At 35.9% G+C, this 18,518-nt stretch overlaps 1 protein-coding gene across 1 annotated transcript in view; it reads left to right on the forward strand.

The window, feature by feature from the left end:
* The window catches only part of LOC107656967 (CD276 antigen homolog), a gene marked incomplete at its 5' end in the record, with an annotated part of 56,430 nt that overhangs the window by 241 nt on the left and 37,671 nt on the right, over positions 1–18,518 (forward strand). Inside the window, one exon of the mRNA XM_016444929.1 lies at positions 4–103. Coding sequence (XP_016300415.1) covers positions 4–103 — 100 coding nt within the window. The remainder of the gene's footprint in view (positions 1–3; positions 104–18,518) is intronic.

Below are 18,518 nucleotides of genomic sequence, written 5' to 3' on the forward strand. Positions count from 1 at the left end.
AAGAGCGTCCTGACGGTGATCCTGGAGCCCAGCAGCACTTACAGCTGCAGACTGAGCCAGCCGCTGCTGGGAGAAGAAGCACAGGCGTCTGTCACCATCAGCGGTGAGTGCTGAGAACACTTCTGAGACAGCACCACTCACATACTGCTACTGTCGTCAGTCACCATACATTTTTACATTTTCTGTTTTCATTATAAGTTTAGTAAAGTAAAACTAAAGTAAAGTAATTTTTGGTGCATTTATTTTCAATAGATAGATAGATAGTTTTTATTAATTTTTATTTCATTTTTGTTATTTTAGTCAAGTTCAACTAAAATATTTTAGCATTTTTAAAACTTTTTTAATATATTTTTTTAAATTTCATTTTGTTTATTTTATTTTAAGTAACAATGTTTTAATGGTTTTAATTTTAGCTGTAGTTATTTTAGTGCATCAAGTTAAACTAAAATAAAATGAGAAATGTTGATACAACTTGTTGCTGAAATACAACGTTTTTTTAAATAGATATTTTTTATTTCAGTTAATGTTTATTTTATTTCAAGTACAAACATTTATTGATTTATTGATTGATTGATTGATTGATTGATTGTTTTAATTAGCTATAATAACCCTGGACCCAACCAAAGGATTATTTTCACAACTTTTTTTTTTTTTCTTCTGTTGACCTAAACATGACAGTTGTGTCATCTCACCTTCACAACTTGTCCTGTAAAACACAGAAGGCATTATTTAGTAGACTGTTCTTTTCCATTGGGCAAAAGTCATTAACTCTCACTCATCCTCACACAATCTTATCGTAGGGCCTTGACTGTTGCGATACCTAAAGTTACTCACTGTGAAAAAGAGCAGCTTGAACATTCTGCTAAATATCTAAAAAGCTTAAAGGCAAAAGCTCATATGGGTCAAATGGTCATTTCTGGGTGCACTTTCCCTTTAAAATCCTCAATATTTTTACAATCGCTCCAGACGAATCGGAAGTCAATTAAAATCTCCGCTGCGATGGCTTCCCTCTTCTATTTCTCATTGCTGCTCGCTGCCAAACCCAAACGGGGAGGAAATAATAAATTGCTCAACTATGGTCCAATAGTTTTCTCCCATTGTTAAATGAGAAAATGGATGATGATTTCACAGATTGCTTCTTTGAAATGGCCGTATGTGGATCATCCTGACTTCCAGCAAGCGTCAGAATCCATGTGTGAGCCGAGGGATCTTGTTTGATATGAAAATGCATTTGCATTTGTTTACAGCAGCTGCTGTATGCTCAACAACTTTGGTAATTAATATTGACCTAGCCGAGCTCCGTGCGGTTCGCTTGCTTGTTTTTCTCCAGCAAACAAGCGTGCAACCAGGATTCACTTTGAAACAAAACGCGCCGCATTTAGGACTCGTCAGAAATAAATAGTAAATATTTATTGCAAAACCTGAAGAGTGTTAAAAGCTTCTGATCTGTTCAAATCTAAGCTTCGTGAAGAAAAAAAAAACATCCATGAAGTTATTGAATAGGAGACAAGTCTTTTGTATCTCAACAGGAGCTCAGAACGTCCTTCTAAGTGAGACGTTTAGGCCTTTCTTTCACTGAAGAGAGGAAAATCTGTTTAGTATACAAAAGAGAGTTTTCTGGGAGAGGACGGGACTCTAACAAGCCCGTTAAAATGTCACACTTCTCTCCGAATTCCCAATGAAAAATTACAAAGTAGTGCAGACGTGCCCCGAAATGCAGAGAGAAAGAGGAGTGGAAGAAGACGTCCGTCAGGCCGTCTGTGAAGGTTCAGAAAGAGAAAATGAAGTGCATGGATGCAGTCTGAGGTCAGAGAAACTGCATCTCAATCTCAATTAGCCTCTCTGTCTGTCTGTCATTCACTTCAGCCGCTCGTTTAAGCCACTGAGGATTTATGTGTTTACGCTTTTGTATTCTGTGTAAAAACTGACGATCATGTTATCCAGCATTATTTGAGAATGATTCACATTTTAATGAAAGAACATCTGACTGTCTGTACAGAGTTCACATAGTTAGTGTTCCAAATGTTTATTTTATTATTATTATTATTTATTTTTAATAAAAAAGGAAATATAAATATGTGAAAATGTAGTGCAAAATACATGTAAATTAATACAATTATTCATATAAAATATTTAACTAAATGTTAAAAATGTTAATATATAAAACCGTTTAGGAGTAAAAAAAATAAAATACTGTCACTTTCCACTCAATCATTACCAGAGGAGGAAAAAAAAATTATATATATATTAACTAGAAATGTGTGTGAATCCTGAGAGGATCTGAGCTCTGCACAAACCCACCGTTACGTAAGGATGCTTCTCAGTTAATCTGCAGCTATTGACCTTGAGCTCGTGTAAGAAAGAGCTGCAAACACTGAGAGAAAACAAGAACACTTACAGACGGAGAGAGCAAACGATGAGCAGACCTCTGACTCCAGCGTCAGGAGCTAATGAGTTAACTTCCCGGTTTTTCTGCCTGTTTCAGAATGTGGAGGATTTCTCGCTTTCTTTCAAACAGCTGATGTCTCTGTCAGTACAATGGCCTCGCTTTAAAAGTCCTTCCACATGTCAGCAGCTCAGAGAACGACAGGTGTGTGTGTGTGTCTTGCATAACATAGAGGAATCATCGCTGTCCATCTCTCTTTGCTGCCACAGCATTCTGGGTAAAACCTGTGAGAAAAATACAGAAGGAGACAGAGGCAGAGAGAAAGGCGCGAGCGGTCAATAGACTGCCGGAGTGAGTTGGGAGGGAGCGAAACTCGGATGCTTTGAAATGTAGCCATGGTGATTATGCAGTGAATAATGTAGCCATGGCGATGTTGCTGTGGCGACTGTCTAGCATCGATGAACTGGTGCTGATATCGCAACAGAAATGGTTATGGGATGTTGCAGCAAAAATCTTCGTCTTATTCCGCGGTGTAGTTTAACATGAGGGTGAACACACACGTATTTTAAATGCACTGAAGAAAAAAAAACTGGTGTAGGACTTTGAAACAATTTTTCACTCAGAAATTGATAATAAATGTAACAAATGATTACAAAGAAACGGCAAGTAGCACTGAATTAAACAGGACATTCTGACAATTATTTGTTGTATTTTTTAAAATACTAAAATGTTTCATTTATTTATAAAATATTATTGATAAATAATGTATGTAAAATTTAAATATATAATTATAATAGTACATAATTATGTATTATTGAGATTTTCAGGGATTTCAATGGATTTACTTTGAATTTTCACTCAGAAATTGCTAGTAAATTCCACTTGTATTTCATTTGTAAAACATACTCCAGTTATCTTTGTATTACTTGCAACTAAAAAAAAAAATAATTTTTTTACAGCATGTTAAAACCAATATGTAAACAAAATGTCCATAAAAAACTTTTATGGATACATGTTTTGTTCAGTGCAAAGATGTGCATAACAAATATGCATAATGCACAATAAATTAATAATATGATCATGTAGCATCTTAATTTTTTAAATCTAAAGCATCCTCCTCAGTGGCTACAACTTCATTTTCATTTCTACACTACAATTATTCTAAAAATATTTTGTGCATTTTACAACTTCAAAATGTTATGCTTAATTTAATGTGTTACTCGCTGTTTCTTTGTAAATATTTGTGAAATGTATTAGAAATTTTTGAGAGAAATTATTTTTTTTGTATTTTGATTTAATTTCACTGAAAGTGACAGTTTTATTCTCTTGAACACGTGGGATGGAAACTCTGCTTTATTTACAAACAGTTTTTTCCCCCCGTATTGACATTTGTTTTGCATACATTAGATTTGCAATTTATATTGTCATATTTTTTTAGCACAAGCATGCCTTCTGTCTTTATTCATGCCTCACTCACAAAACTATGTAAGTTTGCTAGCAGGCAATAAACAAAATTGTATTAAATACTATTTTTGTCATTTTTAAGTGTTCTTGTCAGTAGTTGTGATGAAATGATGGATAGCATTATTATTGCACTTACATCAAGACGCTCATATATAATCTTAAAGAACCGATTCAGGATCTCAAGCAGGATCTGATCTGGCTTTATGGTGAAAGTGCATGTACATTGCATTAAGCACCGCATGTGTGTGTGTGTGTTTGCATTGTTTTACATAAATCGTTTAGTGAATCGAGTGCTAAAACGACGCAGACAGTGCAAATAAACAGCGAGCGCATTTAGTTGGTGGTGAATTTCCCCCTCAGCGTCAGCCTTTTCATAATCTCCTTCATTCTGTTTTCTTTCCTATCTTTCTCCTCCCACTGTTTTTCATCTCTTTCAATCTATATTTTACCTCCTCACACACTAAACACATGGCTTATATTTATATACAGTGGTGTGAAAAAGTGTTGGTCCCCTTTCCTGATTTCTTATTTTTTTGCATGTTTGTCACACTTTAATGTTTCAGATCATCAAACTAATTTAAATATTAGTCAAAGATAACACAAGTAAACACAACATGCAGTTTTTAATCTTCACACAGAGCCATGTAGTTTTGGATTTTGTTTTCCCTTAATAATAAATACTTTCATTTAAAAACTGCATGTTGTGTTTACTTGTGTTATCTTTGACTAATATTTAAATTTGTTTGATGATCTGAAACATTAAAGTGTGACAAACATGCAAAAAAATAAGAAATCAGGAAGGGGGCCAACACTTTTTCACACCACTGTATGTATGCTCTACTTAATAGTGGAAGGATTACATCACTGTGTTTCTCTCTGCGTTATCATCTGGTCCTCCACTTGTGCCATCAAATGTTGCCTTCTAAATTGCTACCTGACAGAGCCAGGCGGAGCTCACAGTAGCCTAAAGATTCAAGTAAGCAACAGAAAGAAAATGAGAGAGCGAAACAGAGAGGCGGACAAAGCAAGATAGAATGATAGCGGCAAGAATGAAACCCTTTATTAGTCCTTGTCTCCTCCTCTTCCTCACCGGTCTAATTTGAATGTAATTAGCACATGCATTGGTAGGAGAAACAGCAATCTAAATGAGAGTGTTGCTCAATCCTGCTTCTTGATGGAGCCTGTATTCATTACTGTCGCAGACGCAAACAGCACTTTTCACAGTGAACACCAGCCTGATTGGCCTGGTCACGAGATCATGCTACTAAACAGCCCAAACACACAAAGACACACAGGCTAGTTCAACACCAAAAAACCTTATGCCAACGCTGGATCTGTGTGTTCAGCCTGGCGGTTTTAGTGTACAAAAATATTGTGCAGCACAACTGTTTTCAACATTGATAATAACCAGAAATGTTTCTTGAGCAGCAAATCAGCATATTAGAATGATTTCTGAAGATCATGTGACACTGAAGACTGGAGTAATGATGCTGAAAATTCAGCTTTGATCACAGAAATAAATACAGTTTAACAGGTACTTACATAGAAAACAGCTAATTTGAATTGTAATAATGTTTCACAATATTACTCTTTTTTTTTTTACTGTATTTTGATCAAATAAATTTTTATATTATATAAAACAAATAGTTTTAAATTGTAATTTTTCTATTTGATTAATATTTGCAAAGCTTCATGAGATGATCAGAGTTTGTTTCCAGATAAAATATCTTACTCACACTAGTACACTAGAACTCACACTAGTACTCACACGAGTAATCTAGTACCCACACTAGTACACTGTACTCTACTCTAGCACACTAGTACTCACATGAGTACACTAGGACTCTAGTACTCACACTAACACTCTAGAACTCACTCTAGTACTCTAGAATTCACACTAGTACTCTAGAACTCACACTAGTACTGCATTACTCACACGGGTACTCTAGAACCCACACTAGTACACTGGTACTCTAGTACACTAGTACTCATATGAGTACACTAAAACTCTAGTACTCACACTTGTACACTGTAGCTCACACTAGTACTCTAGTACTCACACTAGTACACTCTAGCTCACACTAGTACTCTAGAACTCTAGTACTCACACGAACACTCTAGAACTCACTCTCGTACTCTAGAATTCACACTAGTACTCTAGAACTCGCACTTGTTCTCCATTACTCACACAAGTACTCTAGTACTCACACATGTACACTAGAACTCGCACGAGTACTCTAGTACCCACACTAGTACACTGGTACTGTAGTACACTAGTACTCCCATGAGTACACTAGAACTCCAGGACTCACAGTAGTACTCCAGAACTGTAGTCAGGGTTGCCAGGTTTTCTCAAAAAAACCCGCCCAATTGCTACTCGAAACTAGCCCAATCGCATTTCGAGGGGGGTCCCCCGTTAAAAATCACATTCCAGGAGTAAAATACACGTTTTTTGGTGGGGTTCCGCTGGTAAAATTTGCATTCCAGGGGCTAAATATCACGTTATTGGGGTCGCTTCAACCAGCGGACATGAAAAACTACACGTGGCAACAGTGTTGAAGTAGCCCAATTCCGCGGAACAACCGCGGACTTGGCAACACTGACTCTAGTACTCACACTAACGCTCTAAAACTTGCTCTAGTACTCTAGAATTCACTCTAGTACTCTAGAATTCGCACTAGTACTCCATTACTCACACGAGTACTCTAGTACTAACACATGTAGTACTGCAGCACCCACACTAGTACACTGGTACTGTAGTACACTAGTACTCACATGAGTAGTCTAGAACTCTAGTACTCACATTAACGCTCTAGAACCCACTCTAGTAATTCACTCTAGTACTCTAGAATTCGCACTAGTACTCCATTACTCACACGCGTACTCTAGTACTCACACATGTACACTAGAACTCACACGAGTACTCCAGTACCCACACTAGTACACTAAAGCTCACACTAGTAATCTAGAACTCCTAGTACTCACACAAATGCTCTAGAACTCACTGTAGTACTCTAGAATTCACAATAGTACTCTAGAACTCGCACTACTACTTCATTACTCACACGAGCACTCCAGTGCCCACACTAGTACACTAAAGCTCACACTACTAATCTAGAACTCTAGTACTTACACTAACACTCTAGAACTCACTCTAGTACTCTAGAATTCACAATAGTACTCTAGAACTCACACTAGTGCTCCATTACTCACACGAGTAATCTAGTACTCACACATGTACACTAGAACTCGCACGAGTACACCAGAACTCTAGTACTCTTCAGCTGTGAGATGTCTTTTTTCACCAGCCTTTAATTCTTGACTTTGTGAGTGGAGCGTGTAATAACATAACAAACGAGAGTGCCAAAACATGTTGTACCTCTCATTAGTTTGGCAGTTTGGCTGCTAATGGGACACGTGTCATTGGAAAAGGTGAGCGGCAAGTACTAGTTCTATAATCAGTCTATAATTGTAACTGATCAATTGTTCGTTAAGCAGTCGCTCTCATTCAAGGACAGAGCGGCGGTCGTCATTTCTTTCATTATGCTGCTTCTTTCTGAAAACGTGCTTTTACTTGGGCTGTGATTGTTTCCTATCAGAGAAATATAAAAAATATGTTATTGTCATATATCACTTGCTTTTTTGTGAACATCGGTTAAGTCTCTCTGTGTGTGTGCGCCTGTCTATGTGTGCGTTGTGATGCTTTCTGTTAAATCCTGTTTGGAGTTTGCTTTCCTGCACCCTATCATCTGCCTCAGCACAGCGATATAAAATCATATTAGTTTCAGCATTTTTAGGGAACACTAAACAGAGAATAGCCTCCTAAAATACCTGATCTATACCCTCGGAAAGCTTCCTGTTCATTTCTTTACATCCTGTTCCTCCCTGCGACACAGACACTAATGACTGCAGCTTCCGTAAACTGCTTTTGTTCTGGCCTGTGAAGAGCTCTACATCATTGTCTGCTTGTGCGACACAACATTGTGTTTGTGTTTAATGTAGTTTCAATTAGATGCCTGGAAATGAAGTTGCTCTGAGATTAACCAGCTCTTTCAGTTTACTCCAGAGGGCAGAAGCTGATAGGAAAGTGTGAAATATCACTTATACGGCCACCATGGTATCAACCTCAAATATGATATAATTATATATAATATTACAATTATATTAAATGTTATATTATAACCTAAAATTATAATATTATTATGAATCATAAAATGAAATATTAGAAATTATATTTAAGAATATATTCAAATATATTTTATCAGCGTTTCCATCACAGGAAAAAAAATAATAAATAAAATGAAAAAAAAAAAAAATATATATAATAAAAAGAAATAAATACTTTATATTTAAATACTTTTTTACTGTAATAAATGCAAATAAATGCATCATTGGAGATATAAGAGACTTCCTTCAAAAACATTGAAATATCTTACTGACCTATATGTGTATGTAGAAAGATATGAAATATATTTTTTTCAGCTTTTCCAGCACTGGAATAAATAACATTTTAAAATATATTAAAATAGAGAAAATGTAATAATATTTCACAATATTACCGTTTTTACTGTATATACATATATGAAGTATTAAATTGGGTGAAACATTAAAATGTACATTGTCCCAATTCATTCATCCATTTATATATACAAAATATAACATAAATAAAAGTTCTATTATTTTATAATTAATATTATTTTTATATATTTTAGAGAAAAATACGATTCCCTATGTAGTGTTTATTATGCGGAACTATGTAACTATCTAGACTCCTGAGCAAATGTAGATTTATAACTGCACCCAATAATTCACAATCTGCTTTCTGTACTGTGTGAGAGTTGGAGAAGCTCCGAGAGCAGCAGAACAGCATCAGTGAACTGATTGCTGAGGTCATTGTAGCTCAACGCAGCATGCACGATAATCCCGCTGAACTTTCCACTGTTGTGTCACTGTCTATTATAAGTATGCAATACAGAAAGAAGGGACACTTTGAAGTTGACCCAAATGTGTTTGAAATCTGGAGCTCTTAGGCTCTGCTTTAATCCCTTAAATGGTGTGTTCTGTTCTTTAATCTGACTCCAGGCTGATATATTTAACACTGGTCAGGCACACACTCAACATAAGTATGGGTGATTTCTGACCCCTCCGGTCATGGGAAACACCTCTAGTCCATCTAGCCCCTCCTGACTGTTTCACCCTATCGCACCACTTATGGTCTGTATCGTATTAACAGCGTGTTTAATCTCCAGCAACCTCCACACTCTCCACATGTGCATTCTGCTAATTGTATAAACAAATTCTGACTCTGACTCGTTGATCAATGCTGTTTGAGTGAATTCACAGTTGACACTCGATTCTGACATTCACACATCACAGTTATGACACTTTATGCCAGTCAGCAAATAGTCACAGCATTTAACAACATTACCGACTCTCATTTCCCCACTAGAAATAAATACATGCATGCATGCAGTACATACTAATAAATATAATAATACATATGTAGAATTTTTGTGTGCTGTGTGTAATGTCTACACCGAACACAATAGAAAAATAACTGTTTTCAAACAGGTTCTTACAAACACTGGGATAGGAGAAAGTATTTAAAAAAAAAATCACAGGTTTGGCATTGCATTTTTAATCTTTTTTTTTTTTGTACCTTTCTATCCATTTATTGCACTTGTTTATTTACATGATTTTTAGTATTTATCATTTAAATATTTCCATATTTATTGTGCCCAGTTAAACAGCTGTTGCTAGTAATCACACGAGTACACTAGGACTCACACTGGTACTCCTATTAGTACACTAGTTTTCACGCAAGTACACTAGTACGCACACTGGTACTCACACTAGTACTCTAATGCTCACACTAGTACTCACACTAGTTCACTGGAATGCACAATAGTGCTCACACAATTACACTAGTACTCACACTAGCACTGTAGTATTCACACTAGTGCTCACACAATTACACTAGTACTCACACTAGTTCACCGGAATGCATGATAGTGCTCACACAATTACACTAATACTCACACTAGCACTGTAGTACTCACACTAGTGCTCACACAATTACACTAGTACTCACACTAGCACTGTAGTACTCACACTAGTACTCACACAATTACACTAGTACTCACACTAGCACTGTAGTACTCACAATAGTGCTCACACAATTACACTAGTACTCACACTAGCACTGTAGTATTCATACTAGTGCTCACACAATTACACTAATACTCACACTAGTTCACTGGAATGCATGATAGTGCTCACACAATTACACTAATACTCACACTAGTTCACTGGAATGCATGATAGTGCTCACACAATTACACTAATACTCACACTAGTTCACTGGAATGCATGATAGTGCTCACACAATTACACTAATACTCACACTAGTTCACTGGAATGCATGATAGTGCTCACACAATTACACTAATACTCACACTAGTTCACTGGAATGCATGATAGTGCTCACACAATTACACTAATACTCACACTAGTTCACTGGAATGCATGATAGTGCTCACACAATTACACTAATACTCACACTAGTTCACTGGAATGCATGATAGTGCTCACACAATTACACTAATACTCACACTAGTTCACTGGAATGCATGATAGTGCTCACACAATTACACTAATACTCACACTAGTTCACTGGAATGCATGATAGTGCTCACACAATTACACTAATACTCACACTAGTTCACTGGAATGCATGATAGTGCTCACACAATTACACTAATACTCACACTAGTTCACTGGAATGCACAATAGTGCTCACACAATTACACTAGTACTCACACTAGCACTGTAGTACTCACACTAGTACTCACACTATTATTCTAGTACTCATACAAGTACACGGGTGCTCTTATACTCACACTAGAACACTAGTACTCACACTTATGCAATTTTTCTTCTGTGGTAAATGTGTCTTGTTTTAAGGATGTTCAGATATTTTTTTTCCTGGAAAACACAAGAACAAATATGCAAAAAAGGTTTAGTGTCTAATACAAAATTGGTGGATTTATTTCTAAAGTTTGATGTGCTAGTCCGTACTTTTTACTTGTAAACCGGTAACAACTTCCTATCTGTGTTTTATAAATATTTTTCAAGCCCATCTCATCTCATGTCTGTAGCATATCGTCTCTGTGTTTTGGTTCGTATCCTGTAATGATTTGATGATCCATCTCTGTTTACTCGTGAGCCACTCTCATCTGGCTCGTGTGAGCAGGAAATGTGTTGCATCACTCTTTTACAGCGAGGCAGGCGCTGCAATCCCAGATCTGCTCGCTGTCGAGGGTGTTTTGTAAAGCCATTAAAGATTCACATCTGCTCCCTTCACGCGCTCATCTCACAAACTATCTGCTGCTGTAGTAAACACACACAGAGAGATCAGCTGCAAAAACGCTGTCTGTATGGAGGACCAAGTGTAGAAAAAGTAAAATAAAATACACACACATAAATGATTCAGTGAGGCAAATATATTTAATTTTTTATACAATTTATGAGTAATAATTATTATTATTTATTTATTATTTTTTGGTTCTCCGTACTCTTCACGTAAACAGTGCTGGCATTTTCATTCTGTACTCTAAATTCTGTAAAAAAAAAAATGCAATGAAAAGTAATGCATAGACGCTGTGCTGCGGATCGAACTCGTTTCTTCTGATTGTGTCTTTGCAGCAGCCGCTCCGCGTTGGTTTTCGTGGCTCTAGGGATGAACTGAACACACCAGTCCTTATTATGGGTGACTTAGTGTTCAGTCTAATACTGTTTTTAAGCCAGAGTCCATAAATACTGCAGCAGGGTCACCGGCGTGCCAGAAAGTTCGAACATCTCAGAGTCCAAAAGCTAATTTGTGAATGTGAAACACGGCTGCAGACGAGCCGAAGCGCCATAAGTGTCAGAATCTGTTCATTTGTGCTGCAACCACTAAAAATGTGCTGCTTGCAGAAGAGTGGATTGTTAAATAAGTAAATGAGTATATAAATAAATAAAGCGCTGTTTGTCTTGATCTGAGCTAGTTACAGATGGAGGTCTGGAGGGGAAGGTGGTGATGTTGGCCATTAGGTTTAATTGATGGTTTGGGGAACGAGAGAGAGAGAAGAGAATGAATGGAAATCAAGGCCTTCAGCTTCACTGCTGTACAGAATAAACCAGACTCATCTGCATTTCAGCTCTGCTCACAAATGACCAAACACAAGTGGAAGAGTCCTTGAAAAAATCAGGTGTTTTTCTTAAGATGATTTGTGTTGAAGCTCAAACTCTCTCTGCTTTCACTCCCACGCACTCCTCTTTTACATATTTCAATCTTCAGGGTTTATGGGCTAAAACTGATCTCTTATTTCTGTGTGAAGCGGTCCGATGCGATCCGAGTGTTTGACCGTATCATGTGCTGCGGTGGAGGAGCTCATTATTACTGCTTTAATTACATTGTGTAACAGTAACCGCTCAACTGCCTTCAAAACACTAGTAAAACCGCTTATTTTTACTGTTATGATGAACTTATTATGTGCCAAACGCACTCTGTAAATAAAAAAAATACAAACTGATGAATTTTACTGATAAAAGGCTGTAAAAATTATACGGTAAAACCTGTTAAACCTGTTAATTTCCATACTCTATATGCTGAAAAACTGTAATAAATCCAGTGGGATAAAACAGTAAAATACTGTTAAATCTACAGTTTCTGGAAGTGAAAAAGAACAAGTCATCTGGTGTTTTGTGTTTGTGTAAATGACACTGTGCACTGTTTGAAAAATAAAATAAATACATAAATACATACATACACACATATATAAATAAATCAGTGGAAAAAAAAAATCACTGTAAATTGATAACTTTTTCCTTTTCGCTTCCAAAAATTGTATTATACAGTATTTCACTGTAAAATTTAATGAAATGTCCCATTCAATTTATTATTTATTTATTTATTTATTTTACCATTTTTGGGAACTTACAGTTAACCAGTTAAAAGTCTTGTACTGTAGCATTTTTACAGTCTTTTACCATTAAACATTTTTTTACAGTGTGCATTTTCTACACTATAGTTTTGTATTTATTTCAAAATATGCATATATTAATATACAAACATCACTCTTAATATCTATACATATTAAAAATAAGAAAGAAATATTCATATAAAATACAATCAATCATATGTGATGTGTTCTGGGAATGTCCTTTTTTAAATCAGAAATTCAGGGTAATTCATAGTTTTTACTTACAAAAATCATAAATGTGGCAGTATATCACAGTACAGTTATATATAATGCTATGGTAAGCAATTTACAATTTTACTAGAACATTTTAGTATGTTTTTTTCTGTAAAATTATTTTGTATTAATGTTATTAAAATGATAAAATTAATATTAATACATGTGTTATCATTATTATTAAAATATTTATATAAACATAAAAAATAAATATAAAATATTTTGTATTACAATTAATATTATTAATATTAATTAACAAATTAAATTCAGATTTAAGAATAAAAGAGTCTAGATTAAATGATGAGAAGCTACAAGCGCTGAAGTTTCATAGCAGCTTCCTGAGCAGGACGAGTGTGCTTTATTGATTGAATTATGTCATGGATAATCAATAATCTGTCTTCCTCAGAGACTGTGTGTTTGTAGAGCAGAAGAGCTGCTGCTGTGTTTGCATTGGTTTCTCGCTCTCTTCAGATCGATGTCCTCTGTTAGTGTGATTGATCAGACTCATTTTCTTCAAAGCAGATGCGGAATCAAATGAAAAAAAAAATGAATATTCACAATATGAATACTAATATATTACCATCTAATATGTGAGTGAATCTCATTTGAGCCATATGTATAAAAATAAAAAATAAAAATGATGTTTTGCATAGAAAATGAAGCCTGAAGATTTTCTCTGCACTGTGAAATTAGTTTAGTGTCAATTAAGCAGTTAATTTTCCTCCGCAGTTCTCATTACTATAATGCAAAAAACAATAATGATATTTGAACTGTAAATTATTTGTACATAATAGCAGTATTTGCTGTACTGCCCATAATTTATGCAGATTGTAATTAAAAACAGTTGTGTTTGTGCAGGATGATTTTCATTACTGTATTACAGCAATGAGAATCTAATGAGAAGCATCAAGAAAAATCATCATTTAGAATAATTACAATTACAAACGAACTCAAAAGTAAAACATCTGAATGCATTGCAGTAATGAGAATTAGAGCCGAGTGTGTTTGGTGTGCATTGAAAGTAATTTCCTAAAAATCTGATAGTTTATTTATGCGAAATATAATATTTAGCAATATTACAAAATAATAATAATAATAACAATAATATATATGTATGTATGTATGTGTATATATATATATATTTTTTTTTTTCACAGACAAATATTCAACAAATTAACAGACTAAATATTTATTTTGTGTTTTTTAAATTTTGATTTATATTTTTTAAATAAAACTAGTCTTTTCACACAAAAAATAACAGATTATATAAACATTATTACAAAGCCCACAAGAAACAGTGGATTTTCTTAAGTGGATTTTTATTTAATTAATATTATTTGATCAAGTACAGTTTTTTTTTTTAATTAAAAAAATAAAAAATAAGATTTGAATTCCACTGCAAGTGCACATTCGATACAGTTAAGCACACTTCTTGTTCACAAGCTCAACACAGTAACACTGGCTCAGCCAATCACAGGAGTTTGGGGCGGGGCTGTCTGTTTGGCCAGCCAATGGCAGAGAGGGTGGGTCATTCCGTGTAGTGTTATTGGTGAAACACAGTCTGGCATCATCCTGGAGCTCTCACTTTCCATTATTCAGTCAAATAAAAATCAAGTCCAAAAGTAAAATGAGTTGTGAATGTCAAAGTGGTTTGTCCTCTGGGACTGTCTCTGCAATAAGTGAACTTTGGATAAAATACGTCACTCTGGATAACAGAGCATGCTAACTTGTTTGCTAGAAGGTGCTAAACTGGTTTTATCATCCTGTATCTGCGTCTATCTTTGTGTTTCAGAAACTCTCTCTGATGAGTGAACGACGTCACAAACCCAACGGTCTCTCTGATCTTCTTAGAAGTACTTGTAAATCTTACGTGCTGGAGCGCAGCAGAATAAACTATCAGGCCACAGACTTTTCTTCACTGAAAGGGCAGGATAACTGCGGAAAACTCGATGAGCATTCAGCGGGAAGGACACTGCCATCCAAACACACTCACAAACTTATCGTCCTTCTCACTCGATCAATAACGCAGCTCTTAATGCATCCAGACAAACGTCTGACATATTCAGCAGAGCAGCGCTGCATTAGTTAAGTGATTATACCAACAGGCCAATAAAAGATCCTGTGTGCTAGTGAAACATGCAGCATAAAAACAGGACAAATCATCATCCACAGCTCTGACAGACGCTGAGAATAAACGAAAGCTTCGAGTTTGTGGATGTGACAGAGGATCGTGGTGTCTAGTGTTGGACAGGAGGGCCAACCAGTCGTCCAACTAACTGATGAGTGAGATTAAAAACAAAAATAAACATTCGTGAGGCTAAATAAACGTTTGGTGAGATGCTTGAGCATGATGTGCTTTAAGACACTCAAATCTGCTCCGTTAAAAAGCCATAAAAGCAGCAGTTTTGTCACAATTTCATTGCGTCTAATAATACATTTGAAGAAAATGATATTTGTTTGTGAAAAGAAAAAGTAAAGATAAAATCTAAATAAATTGAATATTTGAATATATACATATATAAAACATTAAAGTTAAATCATTATGTTTTAATAATCTTTTGTCGTGTTTTAAAGACTTATTTTGATGTGTTGACTAACATACTAAAGCACATGGAAAGTACTTGTTTATCATTGTAACTGTAGTGTGTTATTGGATATTACATTTAAAGTTACTATATTGTAAATGAACTAAATTGCAGCTTCATTGCAAATGTATTTAAATACGTGACATACAACTTTCAACAGAAGCGTCATTACAGTATACTTTAGTTTATCATAAAGGCTTGTCAGTTCATTCAGCAGTAACTTTAACCATATTTCATTAAGATAATAGAAGTAATTATGAATTTACATATAAAGATGTACAGAAGTCCTACTTAAGTGGGTCAAAAACACTCTAAAGTTCAACTAATTGCATTTAATATTTAAACTAGATTACATTTCCATGCACTAAAGTGTCTGAAAACATTACATTCAGTTCAGTGTGTTGTTTTAAAGTAGATTATTTCCATAAAGTGCACTTCTTTTTCCACAAGGCCAGTGTTTGCAGGAGTTTTCAGCTTCAGTCATATCTGTCTTTACTCAGCGGTGTGTTGTTTAAGGATTCAGAAGCGCTGTCGAGGTTTAAAGCATGAGCGTCTCTCCTGAAAGCCCTTCATTTTCTCCGCTGTAAAGTAATTCAATCAAACTCACAGAAAGAGGAAGAGTGTCTCTAGACAAATGTGCTGATCTGACAAGAAACCTCAGAGATGCATCTGGCCACATCTTCATCTGTTCTCCTCCTCTCGCACACACAGGTGCTCGCAATACATTTTATGGAGAAAACGACAACAGCGTGGACGCAGAAAAAGTGAACACCTTCCCCTCATTGTGATGAATGCTTAACGTCAGACACGAGCCCAAAGTCATTTATTCAATCCGAATCCCTCTAAAGGGAAGAAATCAAATCGGATCTTCCCGTTTAGCTAATCCCTGTCCTCTGACATTTCTGGCTCGCCGTCTTGTGATTGCATTTATTGTTATTATTGCTAATCAGAATTCATGGAGATCCCTTAGCGGGCTTGTTGGAGGGGAGGACAATAAATAGAGGGATAAATAAAAATGAATAATCTTTCAAATGTCAGGGAGCTCTGGGAGGGGCAGATGTGTCTTAGTGTTGATGGTGAGGTGTCGTGAAGGGCAATAACACAGACCGGCTAAACGGTTTTCAACCCAGATTCACCAGAAAAATGTGTTCCAAAAACGTACCTATACATACAACTCGTTGCATTTTCCAGTTGAAGTGAACACTTGTGGAAGTAAAATACCAACAGCTTTTACTCCTTTTCATACAAATTATGATTACTGGGCAAATTATCAATTAATAAAGACTTATTTCTGCGCAGTTCCTTCCTTTGAGCGCCATATGGTTTGCTTTTCTGATGTAGTAAACTTGCTCATTAGCGCACCTGGTACAGCATTGCACGTGTGGTGTGAAGCGCTCGATACAAGTCCAGAGAAGCACAAGTCACAATAAAAGAGCTCAAAGACTCGAAGAAACAAGAACAATGGCATGGTTAGAGATAGAGAAGGGGAAATTATTAATTCTGTCATAATATAATGTATTTACTCTCACTCATGTTGTTCCAGACATCTGTGAAACACTAAAGAATTTAGTTTAAAGAATGTTTCAAGATTGTTTTTTTTTTGTTTTTTTTCCATAATGACAGCCAATAATTAACAACTTTGGAGCCCGTTGACTTTCATTGAATGTACAAAACAAAAAAAACAAAAAAATTTCAAAATATTTTATTTTGTGCTTCTCAGGTTTACAGCAACAGTCAGTAAATGATGACATGATTTTCTTTTTTGGGTGAACTATCCCTTTAAGAACAGTAACAAAGTGTTGATGACAAGTATTTGAATGTTCTTCCCCTTTAATCTTATACTTGTATTTAAAAAAAAAAAAAAAAACCAGCACATTTGGACATTGTGCCAGTTTTAATGTCATTAAAGGAATATTTCACCCAGAAATGACAATTAGGTGAAAATACACGTACCCTCAGGGGTTTGTTTCTTCATCAGAACAGATTTGGAGAAATGTATCTTTCCATCACTTATCATTCCAGTGAATGGGTGCCGTCAGAATGAGAGTCCAAACAGCTGATAAAAACATCACAATAATCCACAAGTAATCCACACCACTGCAGTCCATCAGTTAACATCCATCAGTTAAAGTCTTCTCCAGATGTTAACTGATGAACTGGAGTGCTGTGGATTACTGTGATGTTTTTATCAGCTGTTTGGAACATAATGCGGGGTTGACTAGGAGGTGAATAAATGATGACAGAATTTAGGCTCAGCTTGTGGCCCGTCTGTCTGCCTCAGTCTCACCTCTCTTTAACTCGGCTGTGTTTGTGTCGGTCCTCCTGTTCAGCGCGAGGCTCGTCTGAGGCCTCAGTATTGTGTCGCTGTGACTCTCTCTGCGATGGGCTAGCTTTGATCAGCGGTATCAGGAGAGGTTAGGCCGGGAGGTGTTTCAACTCTTTATTCCAGGGGATGAAAGCAGAGCAACAGTAGAAAATCCCGCAGAAGTGGAGCTGCTCTGGTCATGAGTGGAGGGGCGGAGCCTGGAACTCCCGCGGTTGCCATGGGAGACACGTCGTTCAGAAACAAGCGCTGATGAGCGTAACAGTGGGATTCCTATTAAAATACTGTATCATTCATTTGCTCCATAGAGGAAGTGAGTTTATAACAATAACCTATACAATTTCAAGATACACCTACTATGAGCTGTACAGCTGAAGACATATATCTTATGTATATCATATATATATATATCACGTGTGTGTGTGTGTGTGTGTGTGTGTGTGTGTATTTACATTACATTTAGTAATTTAGCAGTTAGCAGTATCCAAAGCGACTTACAAATTAGGCCAATAAAAGCAGTCAAA

Source organism: Sinocyclocheilus anshuiensis, unplaced genomic scaffold (genome assembly GCF_001515605.1).
Source record: "Sinocyclocheilus anshuiensis isolate Anshui unplaced genomic scaffold, SAMN03320099.WGS_v1.1 scaffold1052, whole genome shotgun sequence".
Classification (NCBI taxonomy): domain Eukaryota; kingdom Metazoa; phylum Chordata; class Actinopteri; order Cypriniformes; family Cyprinidae; genus Sinocyclocheilus; species Sinocyclocheilus anshuiensis.